The sequence below is a fragment of the Coregonus lavaretus genome, assembly GCF_964263955.1.
Source record: "Coregonus lavaretus genome assembly, chromosome: 24".
In the NCBI taxonomy this organism is placed as follows: Eukaryota; Metazoa; Chordata; class Actinopteri; order Salmoniformes; family Salmonidae; genus Coregonus; species Coregonus lavaretus.
The window spans coordinates 24166927-24180964 of NC_140011.1; the positions used below are offsets into that span (position 1 = coordinate 24166927).

At 45.3% G+C, this 14038-nt stretch overlaps 1 protein-coding gene across 1 annotated transcript in view; it reads left to right on the top strand.

Annotated features, from left to right (window-relative positions):
* The window catches only part of LOC311099441 (regulator of G-protein signaling 3-like), a gene marked incomplete at its 5' end in the record, with an annotated part of 148211 nt that extends 134506 nt beyond the window's left edge, over nt 1–13705 (top strand). Inside the window, 4 exons of the mRNA XM_084140126.1 lie at nt 7398–7502; nt 9366–9427; nt 10669–10835; nt 11630–13705. Coding sequence (XP_083996252.1) covers nt 7398–7502; nt 9366–9427; nt 10669–10835; nt 11630–11830 — 535 coding nt within the window. The 3' untranslated portion in view covers nt 11831–13705. The remainder of the gene's footprint in view (nt 1–7397; nt 7503–9365; nt 9428–10668; nt 10836–11629) is intronic.
* Nucleotides 13706–14038: the final 333 nt, after the last annotated feature.

Here is a 14038-nt window from a genome sequence, read left to right on the forward strand (position 1 = left end):
TGGCTAGGCCACTCCAGGACCTTGAAATGCTTCTTACGAAGCCACTCCTTCGATGCCCGGGCGGTGTGTTTGGGATCATTGTCATGCTGAAAGACCCAGCCACGTTTCATCTTCAATGCCCTTGCTGATGGATGGAGGTTGTCACTCAAAATCTCACGATACATGGCCCCATTCATTCTTTCCTTTACACGGATCAGTCGTCCTGGTCCCTTTGCAGAAAAACAGCCCCAAAGCATGATGTTTCCACCCCCATGCTTCACAGTAGGTATGGTGTTCTTTGGATGCAACTCAGCATTCTTTGTCCTCCAAACACGACGGTTTGAGTTTTTACCAAAAAGTTATATTTTGGTTTCATCTGACCATATGACATTCTCCCAATCCTCTTCTGGATCATCCAAATGCACTCTAGCAAACTTCAGAAGGGCCTGGACATGTACTGGCTTAAGCAGGGGGACACGTCTGGCACTGCAGGATTTGAGTCCCTGGCGGCGTAGTGTGTTACTGATGGTAGGCTTTATTACTTTGGTCCCAGCTCTCTGCAGGTCATTCACTAGGTCCCCCCGTGTGGTTCTGAGATTTTTGCTCACCGTTCTTGTGATCATTTTGACCCCACGGGGTGAGATCTTGCGTGGAGCCCCAGATCGAGGGAGATTATCAGTGGTCTTGTATGTCTTCCATTTCCTAATAATTGCTCCCACAGTTGATTTCTTCAAACCAAGCTGCTTACCTATTGCAGATTCAGTCTTCCCAGCCTGGTGCAGGTCTACAATTTTGTTTCTGGTGTCCTTTGACAGCTCTTTGGTCTTGGCCATAGTGGAGTTTGGAGTGTGACTGTTTGAGGTTGTGGACAGGTGTCTTTTATACTGATAACAAGTTCAAACAGGTGCCATTAATACAGGTAACGAGTGGAGGACAGAGGAGCCTCTTAAAGAAGAAGTTACAGGTCTGTGAGAGCCAGAAATCTTGCTTGTTTGTAGGTGACCAAATACTTATTTTCCACCATAATTTGCAAATAAATTCATTAAAAATCCTACAATGTGATTTTCTGGATTTTCTTTCCTCAATTTGTCTGTCATAGTTGACGTGTACCTATGATGAGAATTACAGGCCTCTCTCATCTTTTTAAGTGGGAGAACTTGCACAATTGGTGGCTGACTAAATACTTTTTTCCGCACTGTATCATACTATTTTGAGGGTCCCGGATTTACATTTACTATGTTACATCTAGTCTATGAGACCAGGCTGTCCCATTTAGTCTGTGGGAAAATAATGGGAGGACCGTACTGTCTCTTGCTCCATGAGAATGATGTTGTCCTCATCGTGGGGAATAGGAGGGATATGTGCAGCTACGCTGTGTTATGCAGACAGACACACGTATGCATGTACGCATGCACACGCACACACACACACACACACACACACACACGCACACGCACACGCACACACACACACACACACACACACACACACACACACACACACACACACACACAGACACACAGACACACACAGGGGAGGTATGTGTGTGTTCTGTGTACACGGTGCAGGGCCAGGCACATAACCTACCGCAAACAGCCAGAGTGGCGGACGGGGCAAAAACAACCCCAAAGTTGCTCACCTTGGGGTCTGGGACTACTCCCTACCCCTCTACCCCCTCCCCTGGCTGTAGTGGTTGGGTGCTGCCTGGAGGTGTGGAGAGGGGATCCAGTACACCGTGGGAAACAGAGCCACCGGGTGGAACAGGAAGGTGGGATGTAGAAGGGATCCACTTCAAAGCAACAGCACATGTGTTTTAACAAGTCTGATTAACTGACATGGTAGAAACATTTAGTAGTTCAGAGCAGGACTTCAGGCACCAAACAATGAGTGATGATAGGCATTCATTTTCTTTGATTCTATAGTGGGACTATACAGTAATGTGCATTTGCTATCTTTTCTTGCTCCTGTGCTACTATACATTTATGACTGTGTAATACCTCAACGTATCGTTCTTTAATATAGTACTATACTATGTTGTTACTTTGCTGTAGCACATTTCTAGTATGTCAATAACGTTATTTGTCTATCTATGTGATCTAACGTTGGTGTTGACATGCCCCCCCTATCACCCGTGGCTGTCAGTCAGTCAGTTAGTCAGCCACACTCTAGTACATCTACTGTACAGCTGCAGTGTGTCTGTCTGCATTTCCCCAGCTACCCAGTTCTCCCCTCGAGTTCTGAGTACTTAGCTAGCTAGATATCCCTGGGAGCACGGCCCAGTTTCACACCACCAGGAATAGCATGGAGAGAGGGTATTACTGTCGGTAATGTGAGCCAGGAGAAGTGGGAATAACATGGAGAGAGGGTATTACTGTCGGTAATGTGAGCCAGGAGAAGTGGGAATAACATGGAGAGAGGGTATTACTGTTGGTAATGTGAGCCAGGAGAAGTGGGAATAACATGGAGAGAGGGTATTACTGTCGGTAATCTGAGCCAGGAGAAGTGGGAATAACATGGAGAGAGGGTATTACTGTCGGTAATGTGAGCCAGGAGAAGTGGGAATAACATGGAGAGAGGGTATTACTGTCGGTAATGTGAGCCAGGAGAAGTGGGAATAACATGGAGAGAGGGTATTACTGTCGGTAATGTGAGCCAGGAGAAGTGGGAATAACATGGAGAGAGGGTATTACTGTCGGTAATGTGAGCCAGGAGAATTGGGAATAACATGGAGAGAGGGTATTACTGTCGGTAATGTGAGCCAGGAGAAGTGGGAATAACATGGAGAGAGGGTATTACTGTCGGTAATGTGAGCCAGGAGAAGTGGGAATAACATGGAGAGAGGGTATTACTGTTGGTAATGTGAGCCAGGAGAAGTGGGAATAACATGGAGAGAGGGTATTACTGTCGGTAATGTGAGCCAGGAGAAGTGGGAATAACATGGAGAGAGGGTATTACTGTCGGTAATGTGAGCCAGGAGAAGTGGGAATAACATGGAGAGACCTGAGATAATCATGGTGCTAAAGACCCTCCAGCCCCCTCTACACACGGACATGCGCACGCACACTCACACCACCTGCCTGGCAGATAGGGAGTGTGGCAGGTAATGTATAGTCCCTATAGCAATGCCAGGGTTGTGGGTTCGATTCCCACAGGGGGCCAGTATGAAAAATGTATGCACTCACTAAATGTAAGTCGCTCTGGATAAGAGCGTCTGCTAAATGACTAAAATGTAAATGTAAATATATGTATTTTCTGATAGCGGGTGCGATGAATGGGATCAGAGAGCATCCTAATTTGCTAATCTCCCAGAGAGGGATGTGGCTATCCTAATATAAGATTAGCCTGTCAGGTTTAGGGCTATGTTTAATGAAGAGAGGAACAGACTCACACTACTGCTCCTGGTGGCTGGGCCATTAGCTAGCCGGCCGGGGTATGATCACATATAGCGGAGAGGGGTCGATTGTTAGAGTGAGGAATACATATTAAGACAATACAGATTTTGTTAAGGGCACAGGGCCAGGTGAACAGGAAGTTGTCATACTGCTACACTCTTATTAGGTGGTAAGATCTTGTCCAGGTATTTTTGTATTTTCTCTTCTCTCTCAATCTTTTCACTCTCTCACTCTGTCCCTTCTCACCTTCCCTCGATCCCCTCTAATCTTGCCCCCTCACCTCTCGGTAGTAGCAGTTGTTGGCTGACGACACTCAGCCGTGTGGGGAACAGGCTAGCGGGGCCGTGTGGAATGTGTCCCCTGCCTGCCCTCTGTGGCTTTGTGTGTGTGTGTGTGTGTGTGTGTGTGTGGTTTCTTTACCCTGCTGAGTTTGAGCTCCTATACTGGCCTCTGCTGTAGCTGTAGCCCTCGGCCCCTCAGGCCCAGTGTATGAGCTAATAATCACAGCAGCAACGTGATGGATGGCCGTGGCCGGAGAGCTGCCATGCGCGTAGTAACCTCCTTATCACTGCCTCGGCTTGAGACGCGTTTCAGCAGCCTCACATGTGCTTGGCTCTCAATAACACCCATGGCATAGGTCTATAGAACATATAACGTCATTAGGCAGGTATCCTAACAGTAGAGCGTTTGGCCCGTAACCGAAAGGACGCTGGTTCAAATAGCCGAGCCGACAAGGTGAAAAATCTGCTGATGTGCCCTTGAGCAAGGCACTTAACCCTAATTTGCTCCAGGGGCACCGTACTACTATGGCTGAACCTGTAAAACAACACATTTCACTGCGCCTATCTGGTGTATGTACAAAAAAAAATAGAACTAGGGTAGTCAACTACTGAAACGTTGAGATGGTTTGAATGGGTTGTAGGATGGTCTGTTAAGCAAAATGGCATTTACCTGTAGTTTTCAGTACCATTGCGTATTTTATTATTTCTTCTTTGTTACAATCTTTTTATACTAAGCAATTCAACCTTAGTAGTCATTCATCTACGACATTCAATTGTTGAGATGAATGCCGAGTGGCGCAGTGGTCTAAGGCACTGTGCCACTAGAGATCCTGGTTCGAATCCAGGCTCTGTCGTAGCTGGCCGCGACCGGGAGACCCATGGGGCGGCGCGCAATTGGCCCAGCGTCGTCCAGGGTAGGGGAGGGAATGGCCGGCAGGGATGTAGCTCAGTTGATAGAGCATGGCGTTTGCAACGCCAGGGTTGTGGGTTCGATTCCCACAGGGGGTATGAAAAAAATAAAAAAATAATGTATGCACTAACTAACTGTAAGTCGCTCTGGATAAGAGCGTCTGCTAAATGACTAAAATGTAAATGTAAAATGTTGAGAATGGAGGGCCATATCCCTGTAGTATCATAAACTAACCAGAAGGTGGCAATGTGGAGTTGTGAATTCCCCTACCTCTCCCAGTCCTCAATGACAATAGTGTTTCCAGCCCTGTCATATCTTTCCACCCGGCCTGGGCCCAGCATAGTTCACTCCACTTGTATTGAAACCAGACCTGGATAATAAATTGTTTCATTAGGTTTGCAAATACTTTCCACCGCTCGTAAAAACTAGTCCCTCTGCTCACATGCGTTGGCATGGCATCCCTATTCAGCTTTAACCTCACATAGTTGAAACCTAAAATATGGTCGTGGACGCTAAAAATAGAGCAATCAAATACATTCCACTTCTCTATGATGATTTTATGCCTTTCTAAAATAGCTTTTTATTTTGGGTAAAGATCACTTCAGAATGGTGAGTGTGGGTTGTTGGGAGAAAAATTGTGCCAGAGGTAGAGTGTAATGTTTTTATGTTTTTCACCATACCAACAACCACATTTTACTCCACTAACGCTAGCTCCTCATCTGGATAGAGCATGTTTTAATAGAACCCTACTGTGGAATACTATAATCAAGCCCAATGCATCACCTTGTGTTTATAGATGACAATGGCCGCAGCCTGTCACGCAGATAGGCCTAAAATATCCACACTGATCAGTACAGGATCTTAGAAGCAGATTGTTACAATTCCTTGTGGTCCGTCTTTTCTCTTCTTTTTACAATCCATTTCCTGATCTCGTCAGTGAGAAATGCAGAGACATCCGGTGTAAGGGGAATGGGAAAGAGGGGGGTTGCAAATGTCCCCGTCCCCCCCCCTCTCTCTCTCTCTTTCTCTCTCTCTCACTCTCTCTCTGGAGGATCACAGTGCTGACTGATATTTCATCACTTTCTCTCTTCCATCCTGCTGAAGTGATAAGAGAGGAGAGAAAACATTGTAGCTCTCTATCGAGTGGCCTTCAGAGTCACTTTCAGAGGCTTCTCGGCTCTGAGGCAAACATCCCTCTAACCAGCACCAGCTTGAGGGCATGTTGTTTTACTAGTCATTAATTACATTCTAACTCACACATTTGGCAAGCTCCTCTCCCTGTCCTCTCCTCTTACACACATTTTGAAAGAGGCTTCTTGTATTCCTCCTAGTTCATCATCCACTCCTTGCCCCACCCTTTTTCCTCTTTGAAAGAAAGGAACTAGTCAGCTCCTGGTTGCCCTTGACGATGGGTGGTGGAGTCATCTTAAATAGTTGCCCAGGTTGCTTCCTGTTTCCTGCTTTTCGCCTAATCACAAAATGCCTGGAAAACCCACAGAGGTGGCCTGGCAACACCATCCAAACCAGGCCTATCTGTTGCCCTTTCCACCCACTAGTGACCACTGATGTCGTCCTTGCCTCTCCACCTTGGAGCACAGACACTGGGGCTCTTTCAGTTCCCAAGACTGGCTGTGGATAAAAGAACCAGGAACTAAGCAGGGGTTTGATGATCAGGTGTTGGGAGAGGGCCTTTGGAGACTGGCAGAGAGAGGGCGAGTGTCTATGTGTGCGTGTGTGCATGTGGGTGTGTGCTTTTGCACAGTATGCATGTGTGTTAGTGTGTGTGTTTGTGTTAGTGTATGTGTGTGTGTATGTGTGTGTGTGTATGTGTGTTTTCAGGCTCCAATTTTTTTTAATGCTGGGTTCTTTTGTGGGCCCTGTGGTCTCACTGGGGCTTTTGGTGACATTAGGCCAGTTGACAGTGATTAGGACAGCGGCGCTTTAGCTAATAGCTAATACACAGTGGAAATCAACCAGGAAATGGGAGTCACGTGGGATCGTGTCACAATGAGGAAGCATGTGAGGTCAGCGGGAGGAGCTAGCAGCCACCCAGGGATTGTGGGATAGCATGGAGGACTAGGGTTGGCATGCCCTCTCCGGGGAGATGGGGATGGGAAGGGATGTTGCAGGGTGTTGTTGGTAGTGGGGGTATATTTTAGGTGATGGAGGAGGAGGGGGGTGCAGCTGTGCCCCGTGTCCTGTCCCGAGGGCTCCAGCCCTGGGTTAGCTCCCTCTCCGGGTCCCTCTAGGCACCTGGAGAATGGTGTTATTGCGTGGAGGATTGAGGAGTAAGTCTCTCCTCCTTCACTGCCACATTCACTCACTCCCTGCCTAAGGACCTGCCAGGGGTAGAACTAGATGAGAGAAAGATTGAAAGAAGACATTAACAACGGAGAGGGAAAGATACTAGCTGTCACCGCACTGTAACTTCCACTGGACACTACTCTACTACACTTGAATATCCTGCTGAAGTCTGAAATGTATACAGCCCTGGCACTTTTTCCCTTTTCTTGTTTTGAGCATATGGAACTGATTTGAACCGCTGGAGTTTGTTTTTAAAGTTGAACTGTTTCCCATGACTAGGAAGACTCAACCCCCTTTTCTGTCTCTCTCTTTTCTCCCCTTGGTCTCTCCCCATCTTTCTCTCCTTTTCTATATCCATCCATTTCTTTCTATCTTTCTTTCTTTCTTTCTTTCTTTCTTTCTTTCTTTCTTTCTTTCTTTCTTTCTTTCTTTCTTTCTTTCTTTCTTTCTTTCTTTCTTTCTTTCTTTCTTTCTTTCTTTCTTTCTTTCTTTCTTTCTTTCTTTCTTTCTTTTGTTATCTCTCTTTCTCAGGGCCAAAGACATGAAGAACCGGCTTGCTTTCCTGAGGAGGAGGAATGAGTCTCCCGGAAGCAACCCAGCCGGCAAATTCGACAAGTCCTTGAAGTCGTCAGTAAAGTGAGTGTTTTGTGTGTGACTGTGTGCTTGTGTGTTTGTCAGTGTGTGTGTATGTCCACATGGCCGCTTCCTGGATCTCACCCCAGCTGGTGATGCCTTGGCTCAGACAGACAGACAGACAGACGAGTGGGCAGCGTGAAGAAGCGCTTGTAAAGCCACAGAGAGAAAGACAGAAATTAGAGAAAGACAGAAATGGAGGAAGGAAGGGAGGAAGGAAGGAATGAATTACGTCTTGATGTGTTTAACGATTCCTGGTTGATCCGTATGCTAAGGCGGATGTTATAGCTGTTATAGGTTAGGCGGATGTTATAGCTGTTATTGGTTAGGCGGATGTTATAGCTGTTATAGGTTAGGCGGGTGTTATAGCTGTTATAGGTTAGGCGGGTGTTATAGCTGTTATAGGTTAGGCGGGTGTTATAGCTTTGGTTAAGGCAGCCACGCATTATCCTATAGTTTATTTATGCTCCTTTTTCTACCTGTTTAATAAGAGAATGTTTTAGAGAGTGTATCTGTATTAGCTTTAATGCATGTGTTTTGGCGGTTGATTTTGAGTTGCAACATTGTAAAATGTTGATGGGTCAGTGACGGGTCAGCTCTGCTAACAGAGAGATAGGTCCAGTCAGACTACTTCAATATCCATGGTTACACATATGTCTGTACTGTATTTATACTGTAGCTATATGGCTGTTTTGATTGACAAAACTGGTTGGTCCTAGATAACAATGGTTAATGTATAAGTCTAATGTATAGTCTGCATGCGGTCATTGCGCCTTTAGAGTACACTCGCTTGAACACAAGCTGCATCTACTCAACTGCTATATTATTTCAAATAAACTCAAGCATGCATATATGCATTGTGTTGCATAATGCATTAAATATCTCCCAGCAACAGTAACAGAACGAGCAGGAGATCCATTTGTCAGCGTATGTGACAGGTTGTCATGCATTATATTATGCAATGATGTAGCAAGCATGTTTTGTCCACAGAGGGGGAGAGAGAGAGAGAGAGAGAGAGAGAGAGAGAGAGAGAGAGAGAGAGAGAGAGAGAGAGAGAGAGAGAGAGAGAGAGAGAGAGAGAGAGAGAGAGAGAGAGAGAGAGAGAGAGAGAGAGAGAGAGAGAGAGAGAGAGAGAGAAGAGAATGTTCGATAACAATGCATAAGAACTGGGAATTTCATTGTTTCATATTTAATTGTTATATTCAATAGAACATAGCACTTGTATGTTAGGCAGACATTTATTTAGTAGGCTATTTAATTTATTCACACAGTCAGTTGCAACGTTAACTGATAGAAATGTAAATAAGGTAGAAAATAGAAATAAAGAAACAGTAGTGTCTGTGCAGGTAGTGTTATTATAATGGTTTCACATGGTTGGGTCCTATTCCTCTGTTGCCATGTCAATAAGGCCCTCAGATGGGTTGAAGGAGAGGAAGCATATCCTCTATCTGAGAGCAGAGAGAATGAGGGAGGCAGGGGAGGGCAGAAAAGCTGGGGGGTGGACCCTCAGGCTCAAAACCCATCCCCATTGGCTGGTTTAGTCCCCGCCCCTCCTCTGCCTCCTGAGCTGCAGTGAGAGGGAGTATAAGGTGAGACATCTAGTGGAACCAGTTAGACATACTTACGCACACAGACTTATACACACTCACATGCTCGATCACACACAGCCCCAGAGCACCAGCGAGTGTGAAAGAGAGAAAAAGAAGAAAGGAATTGCAATTCCACAGAGTACTAGCCAAAGGACTACACTGACGCTCCTTACCAGTCCAGTGCAGTACAGTGGAGCACAGGGCTTCGGATGGGTCACACTATGAGAAACCTGGCAGAGATGGGCTTGCTAAAGAACCGCTCCGTTTTCATTTGCAGGCCCACCCCGGAGGAGGCACTCAAATGGGGGGAATCTCTGGACAAGCTGCTGGCCCACAAATGTAAGTCTGCCTTTCCTTATTATTATTCTCCTTCTTTATTTTCTCCATCCGTTTAATCAATCAAACCCAACGGGATAAAGGAAATGACTAATACCGATCTGGGTTTGATTGCCATGTGGTCCCATGTGGATCTGGTTTAAGTTTAACTGAAGCATGGGGAAGAATTGCATTGATTATGAATAAGGAACAATGTGCATGTGTTTTAGGGAGTGGTATGGGCAGGAAATATGTTCATACTTGTTGCTTGTGCAATGTGAATTCAGTGTGTGTGTGTGTGTGTGTGTGTTGTTGCACCCCTGCAGTGAATGGGCAGTCTGTTGAGGCACTCTGCTGCAGCTCTCCCACTAATCCCAGTGGATGAATAGAACCATGCAATAGTGTAGGGGGAGAGGGGACAGATTATGGATGGGCTGGATGGCTGAGAGAGAGAAAGAGGGCGTCAGAGTAGTGTTGCTATATTTGTATGCTTCCATAATTCATAGCCATGGTCTGAGCGCTGTCGGGCTGGGATTCCAAATCCCCATTCAATTGTCTTTCTCTGTGATGACTCAGACAAGCCAACACCATTTATCCCTAACAGAGAAAAGCTTAGCGGCACAACCCTTTGATCCCAACACTTTCCCTCCTCTCTTTTTCTGCCTTTTCATGTTTTTTCTTACTTTCTTTATATCTTTCTTCTGGCTGACCAGTAGCGAATTCTCTCTCTGCTCCTGTAGCGTATTTAGCATGGGGGGGTCATGTGAACGGAAAGGTGCGGGCGACCAGGCAGGGTGGGACTCGGCTTCCTGCTATTCTTATCCTGCCGATGTCTTTTCCTCAAGTCATTAACGACACCATCCTAATAGCCAAAGCAACAAGAACAGGTCGACAAGCAAACTGCCAGCCCCCCCCCCCCCCCCCCCCCTCCCCAGAACAAGAAAGGCATCTCTTTGTACAGAGACGAGATGAAAAAATACATGCCAATGAGCTGTGTCGACGAAAGGAAAAAGTAACAGAGTGTAATGTAGGGTCAGTGGGGTGATGCTGCATAGTTTTTGTGAATGGGAGGTGACTGGATAGGTGTCTTGGAGGCGATTGGCTTTAGTCCCCTTTTTAACAGTGTGACTCAATGGACTGGGCTACTGTGCTATTTAGGTAGTCTCCCTCACTGAGAGAGATGACGCTGTGTTGCCATAGCTCTCCAGTCACGTCCACTAACCCACACCTCTCTGTTTTTTCCCCTCTTGCCTTCTTCCCTTCAGATGGCCTGGCGGCGTTCAGAGCTTTCCTGCGCACAGAGTTCAGTGAGGAGAATCTGGAATTCTGGTTGGCGTGCGAGGATTACAAGAAGATTAAGTCGCAATCCAAGATGGCGTCCAAAGCCAAGAAAGTATTTGCTGAATACATTGCCATCCAGTCTTGTAAAGAGGTGAGCAGCAATCCCCATACACATACAGACTTCTACCCACAAGGGATGGTGGAAAATACCCTTCAACTGTAATGTCTCCTGTTTATACCTAAAAGAGCTCTCCACTTCCATTTCACAAATTGTTTACTTTGACTCACTAGAAGACTTAGGGCTATATTCAATCTGTATTGCTAAAGCGTTACAGATTGCGAGATATAAATGTAAAGGTAATTTCTGATTGAGCCGACATATGCCGCGTTTACCGTGATTGCAGTTGCCTTTAAATTTGCCTTTAAATTTCAATCACGCTGTAACGTTGAACTTCCGCGGTGCGGATTGAATAGAGCCCTTAATCAGCGGCCCATCAATTAAGATAGTGTTTGCTAACCCCAACCTCACTCCTCATGACTGAGCCTTTATAATCCGCTCCTAACACCTCCCTGACAGAAACTAGAAATAAACTTGTTCCCGTTGTAAATTGAAAAGCAGTGATTTTGGCCGGGCCCCTCACCATTGTTCCCTCAACTAAAGATGTTAGGTGATGAATGTGTAATGCCTGTCAGAAGGCACTCCCACAAGGGAATGAGTGAGCTGGAGAGGATGTGAGATCATGCCTGACAAACAGGCTTTCTTTGGTCGCCTGACATGCACCAAATAGACTCCCTCACTTTTCCCCTTTTTTTTTACCTGGAGAGCCGAGTGGAAACTACAAGTCACAAATCAGCCCCAACAGCTTGAACCAGTTGTCGGTAGTACTGAAACTAACCTGCTGCTCTGTCTCTTCCTTTCTTCCCCTCCCTCGTTCCCTCTCTCAGGTGAACTTGGACTCGTACACCCGAGAGCACACCAAGGACAACCTTCAGAATGTGACGCGCTCCTGCTTCGACCTGGCCCAGCGCAGGATATACGGCCTGATGGAGAAGGACTCGTACCCTCGCTTCCTCCGCTCAGAACTCTACATGGACTTAGTCAACCAGAAGAAGGCCAGCACCACGTCCACCTCCTCATCGTCATAAACACGCAGAGATCAGGATAGAACGTGAGAGACGACGACGAAAGAGAGAAGGCAGAGACTTGAAAGCAGGGGGAGGTAGTTTTCTTTCATGTTTCCCATTTTGTTTTGTTTCTGCCATCATCCTGTCCCACTATGAGTTGGGTGTGAGAGAGACGGCGAGCTAGGCCGTGGCACTGAGGGGGGTGTTGTTTACACAACGACCATGACAACAGGCTGATGGAGGGGGGATGGAGAGCCCATTCAGGACAGCTGGTCACCGTCATGTGAGGGCATGTCCAGGGATTTCTCTGATCACTCTCATTGATTACTGTCTGTCGTTCATAACGACATATGTTCGTTTGTCCGTATTTAAGTTCTCTTCCAGATGTACTGGAAAAAGGGTTGAAACCTCCGCAGACAAGAAGACAGTCCAGTACTGTGTTGACGTTTATTTTTTCTTTCCTCCTCCTCCTTTGGAGCCAGTTCAAATGCTGTTGGTACGACACAGAGGTTTGTTTTGTCCTAGTTTGTCCATGTCTCACAAAGCTTTCATGACCATTTCCAAATGGGCTTGCGAGAAAAAGGAGAAACGTGGTTGATGGATCAATGTCTGGATGACTGGACAAAAAGCAGTTTCTTTAGCTTTTTTCTGTTGTCATGTTCTCCAATTCACGGCGTACACACTTCTTTGAAGCACAGTCGGCATCTGTTCTGTTCAGCACCCTCTCACAGGGTCTCACCTCGTCGCATTCATCCAAAGAATACGGCAAAAGACACAGAGACAGAGAGAGAGAGAGAGAGAGAGAAAGATGGAGAAAAGAAAAATACCAACAATAGAACGGACCAAAACTGCAAAAGCAGAAACGTGCCACTCTCACTCTAAAACATCTTGGAAATAAAAAAAAGACTTGCTGCCTGTCTCCAAAGACTGTCGAAAAAAAGAGAAGTAACACTTGACTCTGTTCTGATCAGTAATTCATTGTAGCTCCACCTGAACTGAACAAGGCAGCATTCTCAGGACATTAAGGCACTTGACTATGAAGCTTCCAAGCTTGATTTAGTTTTTTTATTTTCGTTTTTACACATAACATTTTAGTTTTTTTAATCGTTTTAGGTTCAAACCTGCACTCCATAGGTATACTGAGCAATACTGTTGGGAGGATGCTCTTTTCATAGACATAAAAATGAAAAAAAACTGCTTCACCTGTACAAAGGTTTGCCTATTTATTTAGATACCTTGCTGGATGCTTCACCAACTGCACTCAGCTGAAAGCGCTCCCTCCCCCTAACCACGAACCAGGTCTACCGCTGTCCTAACTTTAAGTGCAATATGTTTTTGTTTATTTTCCTTTTTTGGGGGATAAGTTTAAATTTTGATTGGAAAGACAATGGCTTGAGCTCTGTATTATTAACTTTATTTGTAAGAGTCGTGTTGCAAAATTCAGCTATAAGGTTGATTTACAGTTTAAGTAAATAAACAAGAATAGATACATGAATTAAGCAAGTAATTCTAACTGTGTACCCTGGCAGCAGGCAGCTAGGGTTTAAGGATGTACATATAATTCTTTAAGAAAACAAAGAAAAAACAAGAAAACAAGAGGTTTCACTTGCGTCGAGCTGGAACCTGGCTGTATCTATGTAAATATGAGAGACTCAAAGCTATAAGATTACATGTATTGTAATAAAAATGAGGAAGGTCCACCCTTTCCTGGTCATACAATGTTTGTCAGGAGTTTATGAAGTTTATGAAATGTATTTGATCATTTTCACTGTTTACAATTCAAACCCAACTCCTAAGATAGCAAGCAAAAAAGACAATAGAAATACATTTGGTGTCATTCCTGAAGATAAATAAAACAACCAACTGGTGAAATAATAAATCATGTCTCTGAAATTTCATTCGCTGTGAATTGTACTTCATATCTGTATGTCTCCATTATCCACCTTTGGTAATTGTTGCTAATCCAAAACATTAACTGGAGCAGAAACACATGCATATCCAAGCACCTATTAGAATCTGAGCTCCCATACTACACAACAGTGTGACACGATAGCCCGTGTCCCTGGACTCTGTATTGTGTGCATACAGTACAGTGTGTACGAATAGACCCCAAAAATAAACATAAATGGAAGAGGGGGCATTCCCTTCTAGTCCTTAGTTACGTATAGTATGTCCATGATCTGCAAAGAACATGCACAATAAAGTATATATTATCTAATCTTATCTTAG